Here is an 18,139-nt window from a genome sequence, read left to right as displayed (position 1 = left end):
AAACCATGTGTGCTAACTTTGGAATGAAACTTTATTTTGTGCTATTTTTGAGAATTACCCTTAAAAATAATTATATTGTGTACTTGGATATAAAATTTTAGTTTTTGAAATTGTGATTGGTTTATATTTTTTAAACAAATATTTAGTAATTTTCGTCCATAATTTATGAGAGAGAGAAAAAATATATTTTTTTCAAAATTTTTTTATATTTTATCTGTCAACATTATTTATTTTTTAGTTCGTTATCTTTATTTAATTAATTAACTATACTTAATTAAGTTTTTTTAATAGCAATTAAATGAAAATTTAAGATATTTTAAAGTTAGTTTTATATTTGTACTTCTCTATTTAATATGGTAGTATTACTCGAAATTTTGGTTTTTGGTCTACCAAAACTTTTTAGACACTTAAATGGAAGCATAATAACGAATCATGATGGCACACATCCATAAGATATATATTTTTTTATATAGCATGCGATCTATAATTTTTACAAACCAGACAAAAGAAAAAAAATACTTCGGAAAGAAGAAAAAAATGTAACATAGGAGAAACCTTTGGACGGTGCAAACCAGTCACGGACTCACGGTCCATCTTTTCCAAATGTAGCCCTTTAAGAAATTTATGCGGACCGAACATGCGTACTGTTACAGCACTTTTTGTTTGGTTTTCTCTTTCCAAAGAGCTTCTAAAACTGTATTCTGACTAAACAAAGTAACAAACAATTCACACTTATGAACAAGGGTGGCATAATTGACAAAACTATTATTATTCTAATTGAAAACAACAAGATGAAATCATGATTACTGTAAAAAATGTAATACACACATTCATGACACGCACCTCTCCTTTGAAACTTACTCAAGCAAGACACGTCGGAACCGTATCTAAACCGTAACCTGAATGTACTTAAACCGTAACCGTATTTATAATGTCACAGATCCGACCCGGAGGCCCAATCAGAGACCCATATTTCACTTTTTTTTTTTTTTTTTTTTTTTTTTGTGAGCAACCAGACCCGTATTTCACAGAATTGGAATTGTACATCGCTTCTTCCTCGGCCTTCTGCGTCGTCGTCTTTCTTCTTCTTCCTCCGCTTCAGTGGCTTCGGGTACGTTGTTAAACTCTCAGATTCCATCGCTCCTCTTAGTAGATCGAATCGTTTTCTTTTTCTTCTTGAAAGATTCAATTTTTTTTTTTTTGTAATCCGAAGTGACTGTTGAAATATCTCTGAGAAACTCTTCATCTGAAACTGATATCGGAATACGAAATTATTGGGACTTAAGACTGAGAGAAGCTTTTGATATTGTTCTTATTAAAATAAGTATTCAAGACTGTTTAGTTGTGAGGATCTTAATTTTGAAGAATCTTTTCGTTTGCCACTATATTTTCTTTCTAGTTTGCTATCTGTAAGCCCCATTAATTAGGAGCTAGTAGTAGTATCTACTGCCAATTTGGGTTGCTTGATGCTTACTTTTGTAGCTGTTAGAGAGTTTATAAAAAAGAGTGTGGCTTTTCTTTCATGTAAGAATGATGTGGGATGGTTTGGTTTCATATTGTTGGTTGTTTACTTTAAGCTTTTTGGGGCATTGTCATGCTTATAACGATTGGCGTCTCTATCATGACTGCTTCCAAAAAATCGATGCTTTGGATTGGCTTTGCAAGATGCTGTAGAGTATCATTTGTAATCCACTTTGAATTGGTACTTAAGGTTAAAGCTATAGCTGAATGGTGGGTGGCTATATTTTAGATTCTGTTTCTCTGCGGTTTAATATATTAATGTCCTTATTTCTTATTTGGTTTAAGAGATTGCATAACTGTGTTATGCCTGTCATGAACCGAACCTGAATTTTATTCTTAGTTGTCAACTTTGTAGGTCAGATTTGAGAGGGAGTAACAATGAGAAGACACGGAAACTTTGCGGACTCACCTGCCGGTGCATATGGAGCTGGACAGATACAGGACGCCCATTCTGATTTCCAAGGTCAACTAGAGGCATTCACGCCTGAGAGGGACCAACCATTTTCAGATTCACAACCAGAGGGTCAATGGAGATGGGAAAGAGATGGCCCAAGTATGTCGAGACCAATGGCTACTGCCGTTTACAATGAAGGTAAGTCTTACTTACTGTCTCGGTATTCATAGTCAGGTCTTTGTGTCTTCGCAATCATCATGTGATGGGTTTGTTTCTTAGGTCGAACAGGCAATGATAGATACTATTGCGCAAAAGCCTTGGTAAATTCAAGTAATGCCCATACTCATATATGATTTAGAATCCTTAATTATGTCCAACCGTTGTTCCTATAAATGGTGAGTGTTCCAATGACATTTTACATAGGATGGGAGGAATATTAGTTCTGGTTGAGATATTTACAGAAATCGTCAGAGGAAAGATGAAAATGATATGATTCCTTATGTAGATCCTGCATCGAGTGTTTCTCGAGCTTTAGGTCTTGTCTCTTGATTACAGTGTTCTGTTGACACAGGACAACAAGGTGTTGATTCATCGAGGACGTATTACCGTGGCCAAATGGATCCAAAGCCTGGAATGGAGAAGCAAGGCAGTGTTCCCAGAGCTCAATCACAACACCAAGAAAACCCCAAGACTGGTTATGATAATAACCGTGGGATGCAGACCTTTGAAGGTCTGGAACAGAAGTTCATGGATGATATAACAAGACTAGCAAAAGATCAAATCGAAGCAGAGGATGCAGAGATTGCCAGACATCGAGAGGTTAGCAACAAATTGGAAAGTTCTGCTACTGAAATACTCTATTTTGGGTTCTAATTATTTGATCTGAAAACTGGTATACAGAAAATAAAGACCATTAATACTCGGTACGAGGAACAGTTAGCTACACTTAGAGCCCGTCACACAAGTAAGAGAGAAGATATCATGAGGAAAGAATCACAAGCAAGACAGCAACAATACAAGCAGCAAGCCATGGGGATGACTGATCAGTACCATCCAAGCACGGTTGGTCCAGCCAATCTAATGCCATCTGGTCATCCCCAAGGTTACATTGGCAATGCTCAAGATCCAGTACCTTCGGCGGATGCACCATCCAGATCCTATGGTTCAGAACGGTTTGAAGCATACGGAGAGAGAGCTAGGTTTCAGGGCGGAAATAGAGATCACGGGTTCGAGCCAAGGGGTCAGTACCCTGGTGGGACCGTCTACGACACTGCCTCAAGGTTCTACTGATGTGATATTGAACATATTGTGTGTTTAGGGGATTCAGTCCACTTTTTTTTGGCTTTATAGAGATCAATTGAGCTTTTCACGAAGGAATTTTAGAGTCCATATTTTGAACAGTTTTAAAATAATTACTGTACTGATAATACTTTCCAAATAAAAAAAAAATTAGAATTTACTTATGGAGGATGACTCACTTATCTATCATAAGCCAATTTGACAAAGGCCTTGATTGGAAGAGCATATGAAGAAGTTTTTTTAATTTTATCATCCAATCAACATTTATTAGGAGAGAGGGAGCATTTAGAAGCTACAAATACTCTCATATGCTCTCTTTCTATATGCTCTCATTTGAAGCATTTTCCAAGCAGTTAGAAATAAAATTTAAATATATATTAAATTAATTTTAAATAATTAAATTATTTTGTAAAAATAGAACATTATGATTTTATAAAAGATAAATTTATTTGTTATAAGATAATATATATGAGAAACTACTTAATGTTATTATTAAAAATAATATAATAATTTATTTAATACATTAAAATATTAATGTGGATATAACGTTTATAATATATATTTTTGTTTTATTTTAGTTTAATGTGTTATATTATATATATTTTAAAAAGTTATTGAAATTAAAAATGTAAATATGGATATAAACTTTTATAAAAAATTATAATATATATTAATTATTTGTAATTAATGTGTAACATTATAAATATATATAATGAAAAATTATTAAATTACACATTTATATATATATATATAACAATTTATAAAATTGATTAAATCTAAAATATATTTTTTAAAAATCATATAGCAATGAATGATAATTATTTTTTTTAATGAAACACATTTAAATTATATATTTTTAATAAATATCATATATTTAATATAAATATAATATTTAATACTCCAGTGCTATACCAATCAAGTAAATGTCTTATATGAATCAGAGCATACAGCTTATGCAGCTTAATGCTTATGCTGCATAATGCTAATGCTATAGTATATGTGGTTCCAATCAAGCCCAAAGAAACCATAATGATAATGCAGTTTAATACTTTTATGTTATATCGACCACTTTAAACATTTTTAAAATATAGAAATTCAATGGAAAACTTAGAATTCAGAAAAAACATATTTGTATAAAGAAAAAATTAAGAAAACAGGGTAAAATTAGGATATATAAAGGGCAATTGTCCTAAATACCATTAAAATTAGTTTTTATTCCAAAAATACCACAATTTAGTTTTTTTCCAAAAATACCACTAATATGTAATTTTTTCCAAAAATACCACATAATTGAATTAAAGTTCTAATACTAAAAACTAATCCCTAAATTCTAAATACTAAACCCTACCCTTAAAAACTATACCCTAAAACTAAATGTGTCAACCCAAACCTAAAAAAAAATAATTCATCTTTAAAAATCAATTTTTGTGTTTGTGGTAATTTTGGAAAAAAAAACTTTTGTGGTAGTTTTTGGAAAAAAAACTAAAATGTGGTATTTTTGGAAAAAAAACTTTTTAGTGGTATTTAAAGGAATTTCTCAAAACAAATTGTGAACAATAATAATTATTATCATATAAATTTCCCTCCTTTCTATATCATCTTCACAAGGGACAACAAACAATACTTCCTCAAAAAAAAAAAAAAAAAAAAAAAAAAAAAAAACAAAAAAAATCTCTGGGCCAAATCTCTCCTTTTTTTTTTTTTGCCCTGGCTGGCTGGTGTGTTGTAGATGCTGCTGATTGTCTGAAAAAAAGTTCTCTCTTTTGACAACCCTGTGTGGAGGAGGAACAATGAACGGGACGTCGTCCGAGGAATCCCCCGATTCAACTCAGCGGATCGATTCATTCAATGGCGAGCAGAGAGTCTACTTCGTCCCCTTGAGGTATTATCTCTCCTCTCCTCTCCTCCGCCTCTCTCTAGCTCTATCGTATCGTTTTCTTTTCTTCATGTCGTTACTTTTGATGGGGGAATATTCGGCGAATCTGAACCGCATCGAGAGTGAGTTTTGATTCGAATGGAGTTTGGATTTGAATCTTGTGGGAGTTTGTTTAGTAATTTGATTTGGTTGATCTAGGGATTTTAAAACTTATGGATCCTTCTTTTATTTCGGATGGATGCATAGGGATGGGTTTTGTTTACCTGATTCTTGTTTGAGCTTATTTGCGATGTTACTCCGGAAGAATCAAATGAATGCGATTTGGATTCACTATGTTTGGCGAGATTTGCTTTTGGTTTTGTTTTTATGTAGTGCTCAACAATCAGATTTCAAAGACAATACCAGTTGCGTTATCACCTTTATGTCAAAGACATTGTCAATTTTTCTTACTTTCCCAAAGCCTAAGCGGCTATATTGTTAGGTTTCAGTATTGATTAAGGTAGGTACTGAGTGTCTTGGTCTGTTTACGAACAATCGCTAGGGGTCCTTTCTTTTTCAATTCGTTTTAGCTCTTAGTGCATTTCCTAATGTTGATTTAATGATATACTAGAATGGGAGTCAATCAAAGGTTTACGAAATACGATTCTCATTCATTTTAGAATTATATAAGTACTCTTCAGTGTTATTTGGAAATTATTCAGTTAAGCAAGGCGTTTATTAAATTTCAGGTGGTGGAAAGATGCCCAAGATTCAATGCCTTCTGAATTAGTTGAAAAAAGAGAGATCTTGTATACAGCAACAACTGGGTCCTCTTATGGAGGCCCTATGAAGTTGATAAATAACATCTTTAACTCCGATATTTTGTTCGATCTGAGGAGAGAAGGAGATGCGTTACAGAATGGTGAAACGGGTGAAGCAAGCGTCTCAGGCAGGGACTTTGCTTTAGTCTCAAGTGATATGTGGCTTCAGGCACTAAAATGGTAAGTGTTGTTTTCTCTGTTCATATCTGATCGTTCTTACTAAAATAATGTGGGCAAAACTGTCACTATCCTTGTCATTTTAGTGTTACATCCAATTGAACTAGAAATTTTCTATCTCAATATCCGATCAGCTGATTCTTCTATGGAATTGTTCTTATTTACTGTATCTGTTTATTATTTGGAAGTCAAGTTTTTGAAGAACAGGCTGAGGTTGAATAGAAACTTTTTGGGACATGTGACGCCTAAGTAGACTCTGCCTATATTTTGGACATCTTGTCTGTTTATCCTATATTAGAAGTTTGTATTAGGATGTGTGAGAAAGTAAGTATAAAGTTTAATCATGGTAAGAGAAAGTATAAAGTTAAATAATATTATTCTTATAATGCAGGATTCTAATCGTGGTACCTATTCTATTATTGCAATATAGTTGCGTACCCTTTGTATATATGTTTGGGATTTCTATATATTATTCCTTCTAAAAAGTGAGGATGATTTCCCTAATCTTTGTTCCTAGGCATCATGATGATAAAAATACTGAGAGAGGCGTAAAAAGTTTCTCGGCTGGAGGAGTTGACAGAGGTGATGTTTATCCAGTACAACTCAGGCTCTCCGTTGTGCAGGAAACCAATTCATTGGCGGTTAAAATTTGCAAAAAGGTGTCTTTAAACTTACAGCCTTTTTTATTTTGCCTGATCAAGTGCCTTGATGGTGCCACATTTTCTTAATGCATAGAAGTTGAGTGGTCGAATTTTCTTTTAAGAAGATGATTAGGAACCTAAACTGGATTCTTTTCAACTGGGACCTGGTTTCCTTAGAACTAATGTTTCAAAATAAAAATTCCGTACCAGACAAAACATTACAGAACTATAGGTCTGTAGTTCTGCCACTCTTGTATACATGAAACTTGAGAAGGAAATTGTTGAAACTATTATGGATATTAAAATTTCCTGCTAGAATATTGCTATCCATCCTGAAACGTCTTGTTTTACAGTGGGCCAAGATGTCTTGTACAGTTCTTCTACTTGTTTCACTAATTCAATACCATTGTTATCATCTACAGAATATACTCCTATACTTAAAACTTCAGATTCCAATGAAGATTCTGCTTGAACCATATTAGAAACAACTTAGTTTCTTGATCTTCTTGCCTGTAAAAAATTTGCTTAGCTTCTCAGTTGTTGTTTCTGGTTCCAAATCTTATGTTTTCCCTCATGCAGGACAATTCAGTTGAATGCTTCAGAAGAGCATGCAAGATATTCAGCCTGGATTCTGAGCAAGTAAAGTGTTCCATGCATGATATTTTACCTACTACATGATATGCATGTCAGTTTATGCATATTATATGGTACATGCAATATTTATTTCATGCAAATTACAAATGATACGGCTGCTTTTGATTCTGTAGTTGCGCATTTGGGACATTTCTGGCCAAACAACCTTGTTTTTTGAAAGTGATGTGAGCACTTCCAAAGATTGTCAACAACAAGCAGATCAGGAAGTAAGTGTAATGCTTTTTTTAGTGAATGCGGGAATTGCATCATAATATGTTACAATGAAATGCTTGTTCAGACTTCCCTTCCATTTTTTCCTTTTCTTCAAACTTATTTCTTTGATGCCATTCTTATTCATCATTACTTTTCGTCCAACAGATGCTCCTAGAGCTTCAGATTTATGGATTATCAGACTCCATCAAATTGAAGGAATCAAAAAAGGAAGATGGTTCCACACAGCAAACCAATGGCATTAATGGTGGCACAGTGTTTAGATTTGGACGGAGTAATTCTTTGAGCTTTTTGGCAAAAGCTGGAGAAGCTGGAACTTTGGGGTTGACAGGCTTGCAGAATCTAGGAAATACTTGTTTCATGAACAGTTCCCTTCAATGCTTGGCTCACACACCGAAGCTTGTCGACTTCTTTCTTGGAGAGTATAGTAAAGAAATAAATCTTGACAACCCATTGGGAATGAAAGTATGCCAAATTGTGTCTTGCTGTATAAATAAATATTATCTGCTGTGGCTAATTGATATATTCTTGGTTAGCCTCACCGATCAAATTTTCTTCTGGCAGGGTGAGATCGCCTTAGCTTTTGGTGATTTGTTGAGGAGTCTGTGGGCGCCAGGTGCATCAACAGTGGCCCCAAGGACATTCAAAGGAAAACTTGCTCGCTTTGCTCCTCAGTTTAGTGGCTTTAATCAGCATGATTCGCAGGTCAGGGAAAACACTTCAGTTTATAGAATCTGAATTAAGTGAGCGTTCCTGATGTTTGTACCTGTCTCTCAGCATTAAAGACTGCATACTGGGATATTCCATTCATGTTTTGAGGTTTCTTGATTTGGTTGCAGGAACTTCTAGCTTTCTTGCTTGATGGACTCCACGAGGACTTAAACCGTGTAAGGAACAAGCCTTACGTGGAAGCAAAAGATGGGGATGGCCGTCCAGACGCAGAAGTGGCTGATGAATATTGGCGAAATCATGTGGCTCGCAATGATTCGATAATTGTTGATGTGTGCCAAGTAAATATCTTCAGGTTCCTAAATTGTTTATATACCTCTGCTGACAACCACTCGAAGGATTGGGTTGCACATTAGAAAACTTTAGTTTAGTCAAAAAATGTTGGATGGCTCAAGCTGTCTAGTATTCTGGTATCCAATTTCGGGTTCTACGTATCATTTTGATCTACGTGCAATTTTATCTTCTTGATTTCAGTTCCGTGCACATAATATTTTCGTTGATTTAAGGAGATATTTCCCTGTAGAATACTCTATGTACACTTTTTGTTTTGAGAGTTGCTTTTTCGTTTGATATGATGCTCTTTGCACTTTAACCATCTGACCATGCCAAGAAAGTATCCTAATATTGTCGATCACTAATACATTTATATGCATTTCTGGTTGCAGGGCCAATACAAATCAACATTAGTTTGTCCTATTTGCAAAAAGGTTTCTGTTATGTTTGATCCGTTCATGTACCTATCGCTACCTTTGCCATGCACATCAATGCGAACGATGGATTTAACAGTCATGAGTGCCAATGGGAGTAGTCTGCCTATTCCATTGACTGTCAACGTTCCTAAGTTTGGAAAATTCGAAGATCTTCATAAGGCTCTTGTCACTGCCTGCTCTTTACCAGAGGATGAGACTTTACTGGTTACTGAGGTATAATTCTACATTGTATATGCTGTATTGTGCTTAAGTGGACAATTGGGTAACATATACAATGGAATTTCTCTTCATATGATCTTCTCACTTGTATAGGTGTACAATAATCGGATTCTTCGCTTCCTGGAGGAGCCTACTGATTCATTAACCTTGATCAGAGATGGTGACAAACTTGTCGTGTACCGGTTAAAGAAAGATGCAAACAATTCTCCTTTGATTGTGTATATGCATCAGAAGCTGGAAGAGTAAGTTTGCATAACACAGTAGTACTCAAATGCTAATTAGGTTCATATCAATGAAAATTTCCCCTAGCCCCATTTTCTTTGGCGGGTGGTTGTAGACATTATCTGTTTGCTTATGTTGGCAACAACATGAAAGTAAAAATCATTACATGCACTTACCTCGACGTCAATACCTATACCTCTTTTCTTTATCTAATGTATCTTTATCGTGCTATTTCTCAACCAATAAATGGTATTGCAGTTTAGCCACTGTTCAGAAGTGTCATGCATGAATTTTATATCTAGTGGGTACCAAATATTTAACCGTTTCAATGTTTTTCAGGCAGTTTATATCTGGGAAATCTAGCCCAACTTGGAAGGCATTTGGGATCCCCTTGGTCTCTAGGCTTTGTGATGTCGAGAATGGATCTGATGTCGAGAACCTGTACCTGAAGCTGCTTACTTCATTTAAGATGCCTACTGAACTCTCCACAGAGAATCATGAAATTCCAACTGAAGAAGAAGCCACTGATAAAGCAGATACCGTTGGTACTACAACTGAGGATACAAATTCCATTGACGTGAAGGAGACTGCTGAATCTCTTCCAGATCCTGTGTTGAGGCTTTACCTAACTGACGACAGAGGAAACTTAATAGAATCTGAAGTATTGAAAGAAAAGCCTATAAATAAATCCAAGCGGGTGAATGTGCTTGCACGTTGGCCAGTAAAAGAGCTTGACGTTTATGATACTTGTCTTCTGAGCTCCTTACCTGAGGTTTGCAAATTTGGAACTAAGAGACCCCAAGAAACCGTTTCGCTTTACAAGTGCCTTGAAGCATTCTTGACGGAGGAGCCTCTTGGTCCTGATGACATGTGGTGAGTTGAGGATCAAAACCATTTCTCATATATATACTCAGCTTTTCGATTATCTTTTGACAATCGCGCTCATGTGATTTGTTTTGTTGTCTTGAAATTTTTGTAGGCATGTAGCATTGTATTATGCTATATGATCCTCACATCGTCATCATCTTTAGATTTATCTCAAGTTTTGTCAATCTTTTTGTGGGCCTGACTTGCTCTTTACTATTCGTCTGATTGCTGGTAACTGACATGAGTCAAATTGTTATAGGTATTGTCCTGGCTGCAAAGAACACCGGCAAGCCATTAAAAAGTTAGATCTCTGGAGGTTGCCAGAGATCCTGGTTATTCACCTGAAGAGATTTTCTTATAGCCGGTTTATGAAGAACAAGCTTGAGGCGTATGTGGACTTCCCGCTCGATGATCTTGATCTATCGACCTACATCTCCTACAAGAATGGTCAGACAACTTATCGCTACATGCTGTATGCGATTAGCAATCACTACGGGAGCATGGGAGGTGGTCATTACACTGCATATGTTCACGTAAGTGAAAAGACATTTGTAATTATCGTCTTATATATCTCTTGTCTCAGCAGTTCATCTATTTTTAAGTGTTTGTGTTGCAAAACTGTGGAAATCTTGTAGATTAAGATAGTATTAGAAAATTGTAAGAAGTTGAGTTACCCATAATCTAGATGTCACAAACCGGGATAGATTATGGTTAAACTTAAAACTGCTGGTATCCAGATTCATAGAGTTATAGTTGTTGACCTAATAAGGATGGTAGTTACATTCAATTTCATCTTCTTTTGCAGCATGGAGGTGATCGATGGTATGACTTTGATGATAGCCATGTCCACCCAATCAGTCAAGAAAAGATCAAGACCCCAGCTGCTTACGTTTTGTTCTATAAACGCCTTGTAGACTAAAAAGAACCTGAAGCGGAAAAGACAAGAAAGAGGTATTTGCAGTTTTGCCACTCTGTAAGGGGAAGGCTTATTTAAAACATCATTAGCTTGATTCTCGTTTCACTACAAGATCAAGATCAAGATGAGCAGCTATGTGGTGAGACTTATTTTACAGGACAGTAAGAGACAAAGAAGAGCAAAAGTGCGGGGGGATTCATTTAATTTTTACAAAATTGGTGTCTGATTATTTCATTAACCATATTCAAATTAGAGTAGAAGAATAGAGATAAAATTGCTTTCGAACAAAGCCCTTTTGTGGGTTATGTTCTAAATTGTTGTTTAGTTCTTGTGTGTCAGTTTTTTTGGCTCTCGACCAAGGAAAATTAAGTTATTTTAACTGATTCTTTTCTTTTTGCAATGTCTTATTTTCCTTTACAAAATTGTTCGTATTACTACTTCGATAGACATTGCCTTTGAATCTCCCGTAGACTAAATCTGCTCCACACTTCTCGAGTCAGAGCCATAGTCTAGTGATGGTTGTCGCGTTGTCAAACAGAACCATAGTCTAATGATTTAAGCTAATGTCGTCATTGCGTCATTATACGAATTCAAATAGATACACACTTGGTGGCTACGTATAAATACAAATCTGTTTGAGCATCTCCTCCAACAATCACCTTTTAAGGGGAATAAACCTTCAAAATAAAGGTTTGAGAGTCACTTACTCCAATGGTACATTCTCAAATTCATTTTTAAATTTTTTTATTTTTACATTCTAGTCCATAATATTATTAATAATTAGTTATAAGACTTTCACATCTTATATTAATAAAGTAAAGTTTTTTCAAACTCATGCTCTAATAAGCTGACAATTTGCACTCTATTCTTTTGACATGTGTAATTCTTCTGAATTTTACATTTATTATTTTTCATAAGATTTAATTATACTTTTATACTAAAAAATAACCTATCATTTTTCAATATCCATTTAGTAATTATATATTTTCTAATGAGGTATTATTTATCAGTATTTTATATAGTTACCAATATTATCAATATTGTAAAATATTTTCCAATATTTAGTTCACAATTTTTATGTCATATTATCAATACATTTTATTTTAAAATAAGATCAATTAATTTCATTCTAAAATAATATCAAGATATGAAGATATGAAAATATGAAAAATTATAATATTTATTTGTTTTTAAATATATTCCAATATTTAGTTCACAATTTTTCACGTCATATTATCAATTCATTTTATTTTAAAATAATTTAAAGAAATAAAATATGATATTTTTTATTTTTTGCAAAATGATCATTTTTGGTGTGATCAATTTATTTAGTAGATAAGTAAAATAATTTCAAGACATAAAAATATAATTGCCATAAGATGAATTCTGAAGATCCATGATGTATGATTGTATTCAGTCGGTACCATTTTTGTATTAATTATTAATTAATTTTAAGAATAAATAATAATCATAATAATAACGTATTGTGTATTAATTCTTTAGAATGTAACACCCACGATAAACTTTAATGTATTAATTGTCATACAATTTATGTTTTACAATAAAGATTGAAAAAACATAATCAAATTTATGGCATATTTATTATTAGAAATGTAACCATAAGTCCCATGAAGTTTGAACAAAAAAAACTGAATACCTTTCATGATACTACTTAAGTATTTTTGCATAAACAAATTTAAAGCAAAAACAATTTGTTCTATAAGTATCAAGGCCAAGTCTTCATTAAACATCATATTCTATACCTCAGATAATTTTATAAATTTTGAAATACGAAATTTTATAATTTAATATAAAATTCGGAGCATATACAGAAATGAACATGTAAATGTGGTTTTTCCATAGAAAATGTTAGATTAAGAATGTCTAAGCTCATGTTACATAAGGTATGTCTATCTTCTTTACCTTCAGTTTCTACGTCTTCTTCATAGTTTGAAGTTGGCAAATGTTGTTTAACATGCCTATTTTATTAAGTTTCTAAAATTCATATTACTCTTTGAATATTCAACTAAATGATAAACATAATACCAAGTGTTTATTAGATACATATGATTTTTTCAAGTGGGTTATCCTTCAAATCACTATCACCTTTTATTTTGATGTGTGGATACATTACTCATATATGTATACACTTGGTTTCTTTTGGTAAGTTTAAAATGTTTGATCTTTGTAAATCTAGAAAAATCTAAATGTACTTTTGCTCTTCACAAAAGAAAAAAAAAACTTATGTACAAAATAGTAAACTATGGTGAGAGTGAGAAGAAGGTCTACTAAATATGTGAATTCACGTCATTGTACTGAACATTATAATTTGATAAGTTCATCGTCTCCATCAAGAACCTAAGCTGAGTGTTTATCTTTTACTTAACATGTTTAATTTACTTTATATTTTGCTTACTAAGTTTTGTTGTGACAATCATAATTTCCCATGATGCCTTTGTGGGCAAATAAGATAATCTGGAAAGAAATTACATGGATGAGGATAGTATATAGCCTACAAATTCTGATGAATGACGAGCTTATACAAAATATATATTTCACCGATATCCGTCTGATTGATAACCTCGATCTTTGTGCAGTGTCTCATCCACATCCAATGCGTCTGCGCTGAGATGGTGGGTTGGAGACTCTGCATAGTCACCAATCTCAACTTCATTCATCGTTTGCGTTTGTGTCTGCGTCTAATCCACATCTGCATAATCTGCGTCAGCGTCAGCGTCTGCTTCAGACCGATCATGCACTAAGGCGCTGAGGTGGTGGGTTGGAGCCTCGAGCCTAGGCGAAACACAAGCCTTGAGCCCATGAGAAGCATAGTCACCAATTTCAACTTCTTGATCTTCTTGGTGCTGAGTAATGAATTCTTAAGCAAGTGCATAACCTCTCTTCCAATATAACTCATAAACTACATAACCTCTCTTCAACAAGTGCATAAGTTCATCCTCATCTTCTTCTTCTTCATTGAAATCACTAGGAACACTGATTACCTTAACATCTTCTTCTTCGCTACTCCAGATTTGAGAATGAGTAAGTTTATTAGTAGATATATACCTCGCACAAACAGGAAAACAATCTCATGCATTACCGGATCGAACAAAAGCATCTTCTAATTTTGGCATCAAAGCCAAAATCCATAGTTGCAAAGCCATTGGAAAACCTTTAAGATCTAGCATCAGAAGAGATTTAACATTGTTTACAGACTTCACCGAAGATGCTAGATCTTAAAGGGTTTCCAATGGCTTTGCAACTATGGATGTTGGCTTCTATGCCAACATTAGAAGATGCTTTTGTTCGATCTGGTAATGCATGAGACTGTTTTCCTATTTGTGCGAGGTATATATTTGCTAATCACCCTACTTATTCTCAAATATGGAGTAATAAAGAAGAAGATGTTAAGGTAATTAGTGTTCTTAGTGATTTCAATGAAGAAGTTGATGATGATGATCTTATGCACTTTGAGGAGAGGTTACATAGTTTCTGAGTTAGATTGTAAGAGAGGTTATGCACTTGCACAAGAATTCGTTTCTCATAACCAAGAAGATCAGGAAGTTGAGATTGGTGACTATGCTTCGCCTGAGCTCGAGGCTTGTGTTTCGCCTAGGCTCGAGGCTCCAACCCACTGCCTAAATGCATGATCGGTCAGATGCAGACGCTGACGAATACATAGACTATGCAGATGTGGATGAGACGTAGACGTAGTCGCTGAACGAAGTTGAGGTTGGTGACTATACAGAGGCTCCAACCAACCATCTTAGCGCAGATGCATTGGATGTGGATGAGACACTGGACGAAGATCGAGGTGATCAATCAGACGGATTGGTTGAAGAACTTTAACAACTGATTTTTCAAGGTGATGAACCTTCTGCTATCACTTCCGTCCCACCACCCTATAAATCGCGATTTGGACGCGTGGTTAGACAAACAAAAAGATACTCTCCCAGTGGCCAACGAAGGCTCTGAACAAGATGGTATCTCATACACATTACTTTTTTGGTTCTCCTGTCATACTATGATGCTATTGGTCTCATTTTTACAGGGACATGGCATGAAGGCAACATCATTGGAAATTCATGAGATTATCAAATGAGTTTTTTACAGTTTACAAAACATTCTATGGCTGATTTATCATTGTACTAAAGCTAAATTAAGTTATTGTTACGTTGTATTTATCAGATTTATCTTTATCTTGTGTGTACGACTGATTTATGTGTGTGATACTCCTAGTATGAATATAAAACATACAATTAAAAAAATTATATCGTATAATATTAATAAATACAAAACCTTATATGATAACATAAACTAATATATAATTGTTTTTTAAAACATAAAATAAAATTACATGATATAAAATTACTCAATATAATTATTTACCATAATGCTCACATATAAGATTAATTAGTGTGTCTTAAAAAATTATGATTTATGTTATTGTTGTGTAAAATTTGTTTTTAAATGGTATATCTTTCATATATCAATAATTTCAATTTTAGTTTAGTATGTTTTTAATTTATATAGATATCTTTCAAACAATTGAATGTAATAGAATGATTTGTAAGACATATTAATTATAAGGACTTAAATTAAATATGTGAAAGATTTTGAGGGTTCACTATTCAACCTCTTAAAATTTGAGGATTTAATGGGTTGTTGGAATTTAAAACCCCTAAAAATTTGAGGTTTTTTTGAGGGATTGTTGGAGATACTCGTCTAATTTTTCCTAAGGGTACAATTGTAATGTATCTAAAGCTGTACAGAAAAACTGTAAGTTAGATCCGTAAGCGGTTAGAAAATTGTGCAAAACTGTTAGAAAGAACTTTAAGTGAAAATTGTATAAAAAAACTGAGAATAAAATCTTTAATAGTATTTTTAGTAAAGCTTTTGTGATGGGTAAAAATTCAAAAGGTACCACTTGTACTGCTTTGTCTTTGTTTACCATTAAAGCTTTGTAGGCTTGTAGCGTACCACGTACAGTAGTACTGTGAGAGCTCTCTTGGCATTGCTCAACCACCAATGGATCCACCTACCCTTCTTCTTTCCCTTTTAAACCTTAATTATCTTTCAACCTCAACAAGGCCACAATCATGGCTTTGTTCTTATCTCCTACAACCATCACTCTTCTCTCTCTCACCCTCTCCCTCGCGCTCTACTGCAGCATCGACCCTTTCAACCACTGCGCCATCTCCGATTTCCCAAATTTCGTCTCTCACGAGGTTATCTCCCCACGTCCCGATGAAGTTCAATGGGGGAGAGATTCACAGAACTCACTTCAGAAATCAAAGATTCTGTTTTTAAACCAAGTCCAAGGTCCCGAGAGCGTCGCGTTTGATCCTCTCGGACGTGGTCCGTACACAGGTGTTGCTGACGGTAGGGTTTTGTTTTGGAACGGTGAGAGATGGATTGATTTCGCTTACACTTCGAGTAATCGGTCGGTGATTTGTGATCCGAAGCCTTCTGCTTTGAGTTACTTGAGGAACGAACATATCTGTGGACGTCCTTTGGGTCTTCGTTTCGATAAGAGAAACGGAGATTTGTACATCGCTGATGCGTATATGGGACTTTTGAAAGTAGGTCCTGAAGGTGGCTTAGCAATGCCGCTTGTAACTGAAGCTGGGGGTGTGCCATTGGGTTTTACTAATGATCTTGACATTGATGATGATGGAACTGTTTATTTTACTGATAGCAGCATCAATTACCAGAGAAGGTCTGTGCTCTCTTGATTTTGAATCTCACTTGTAGATGCTGCTGATTGTTTTTATCTCTGCAAGTTTTGATTTTTTTTGAAGTGTGATTCTCTTTCAGGAACTTCTTGCAGCTCGTCTTCTCTGGAGACAACAGTGGGAGAGTTCTGAAGTATGATCCAGTAGCTAAGAAAGCTGTTGTTCTAGTCTCTAATGTTCAGTTTCCAAATGGTGTGTCTATCAGCAAAGACGGTTCTTTCTTTCTGTTCTGCGAAGGAGATGTTGGAAGGTGAGTGAGTAGTAGTAGTAGTTCTGCTTCCAATTCTTTGTTGTTGTGCTTACCCTGAATTAGTTGCCTCACTTTTAGAAATCTTGATGTTTCTTGAATCAGTTGCCTCACTAGTAGAAAAGGAATAGGATCGGGTAGCCCTCATTACTGATTGTTTGATGAGAATTGAGAATATCTGTTTGTGTGACACTGAAACCTCTCTTAGGACTAGCTGAGCCATTACATCTAAGAATCGTCCTTTTGTGTTTATGTAATGCAGACTAAGAAGATACTGGTTAAAAGGGAAGAAAGCTGGAACGACAGATGTGTTTGCGCTATTACCAGGGCATCCTGATAACGTAAGGACAAACCAAAACGGTGAATTTTGGGTGGCGCTTCATTGCAGGCGCAACTACTACTCATACTTAATGGCAAGATATCCTAAGCTGAGGATGTTCATACTAAGACTCCCAATCACTGCAAGAACACACTACTCGTTCCAGATCGGGTTGCGGCCTCACGGATTGGTGGTTAAGTATAGTCCTGAAGGGAAGCTTATGCAGGTTTTGGAAGATAGTGAAGGGAAGTTTGTGAGATCGGTGAGTGAAGTTGAAGAAAAAGATGGGAAGCTTTGGCTGGGGAGTGTGTTGATGAACTTTGTTGCTGTCTATGACCTCTGATTGCTTTACCAATACGTAAACCACTTTACTGTGTTTCTAGATTTAGCAAATTCCCAAAACAGTTAGGTGTGTACTTAAATCAAATGCATCACAAACAAAGAAACAATTGTTAGCGGTGGCATCAAATCAAACCGATAAATTAAAGTGTTAATCTAAATCCGAACTGAATTTGATTCGGTTAATACCGTACCAGTCGACTCGGCTTTATTAATTTTTTTTCAAATCAGAACTCATTACTCTTTCGTATTATGACGTCAAAT

The 18,139-nt window shown here is 34.8% G+C and overlaps 3 protein-coding genes across 9 annotated transcripts; all 3 read left to right on the top strand.

Annotated features, from left to right (window-relative positions):
• Nucleotides 1-496: 496 nt before the first annotated feature.
• Nucleotides 497-3,378, top strand: LOC104736216 (uncharacterized). Of its 6 annotated transcripts, none has more exons than XM_087482793.1 (5): nt 958-1,111; nt 1,877-2,113; nt 2,195-2,245; nt 2,487-2,734; nt 2,816-3,378. In XM_087482793.1, exons 2-5 carry the CDS (start codon nt 1,900-1,902, stop codon nt 3,203-3,205), a joined length of 903 nt encoding a protein of 300 aa, XP_087338919.1. In that variant the 5' UTR covers nt 958-1,111; nt 1,877-1,899; the 3' UTR covers nt 3,206-3,378. The 6 variants fall into 6 exon arrangements, with proteins under 6 accessions (XP_010454469.1, XP_010454467.1, XP_087338919.1 ...); XM_087482795.1 differs by having other exon boundaries at nt 980-1,111; nt 1,882-2,113; XM_087482794.1 differs by having other exon boundaries at nt 986-1,111; nt 1,862-2,113.
• Nucleotides 3,379-4,765: 1,387 nt separating this feature from the next.
• On the top strand, nt 4,766-11,657 carry LOC104736215 (ubiquitin carboxyl-terminal hydrolase 8-like). 2 transcript variants are annotated; one of them, XR_015577980.1, is made up of 13 exons: nt 4,766-5,096; nt 5,819-6,070; nt 6,585-6,726; nt 7,288-7,347; nt 7,476-7,568; nt 7,720-8,037; nt 8,137-8,277; nt 8,412-8,596; nt 8,967-9,224; nt 9,324-9,472; nt 9,792-10,325; nt 10,579-10,852; nt 11,125-11,657. XR_015577980.1 is itself a non-coding variant. In XM_087481323.1 (13 exons), the coding sequence occupies exons 1-13, from the start codon at nt 5,005-5,007 to the stop codon at nt 11,236-11,238; spliced, it is 2,598 nt and encodes an 865-aa protein (XP_087337449.1). In that variant the 5' UTR covers nt 4,766-5,004; the 3' UTR covers nt 11,239-11,657. The 2 variants fall into 2 exon arrangements, 1 of the variants encoding a protein (XP_087337449.1); XM_087481323.1 differs by having other exon boundaries at nt 8,412-8,582.
• Nucleotides 11,658-16,174: 4,517 nt separating this feature from the next.
• On the top strand, nt 16,175-18,061 carry LOC104736213 (protein STRICTOSIDINE SYNTHASE-LIKE 3). Its single transcript, XM_010456162.3, has 3 exons — nt 16,175-16,954; nt 17,053-17,220; nt 17,480-18,061. The coding sequence occupies exons 1-3, from the start codon at nt 16,335-16,337 to the stop codon at nt 17,877-17,879; spliced, it is 1,188 nt and encodes a 395-aa protein (XP_010454464.2). The 5' UTR covers nt 16,175-16,334; the 3' UTR covers nt 17,880-18,061.
• The last annotated feature ends 78 nt before the right edge of the window (nt 18,062-18,139 follow it).

Source organism: Camelina sativa, chromosome 13, assembly GCF_030686135.1.
Source record: "Camelina sativa cultivar CO46 ecotype springtype chromosome 13, ASM3068613v1".
In the NCBI taxonomy this organism is placed as follows: Eukaryota; Viridiplantae; Streptophyta; class Magnoliopsida; order Brassicales; family Brassicaceae; genus Camelina; species Camelina sativa.
This window is presented reverse-complemented; position numbering and strand designations above follow the sequence as displayed.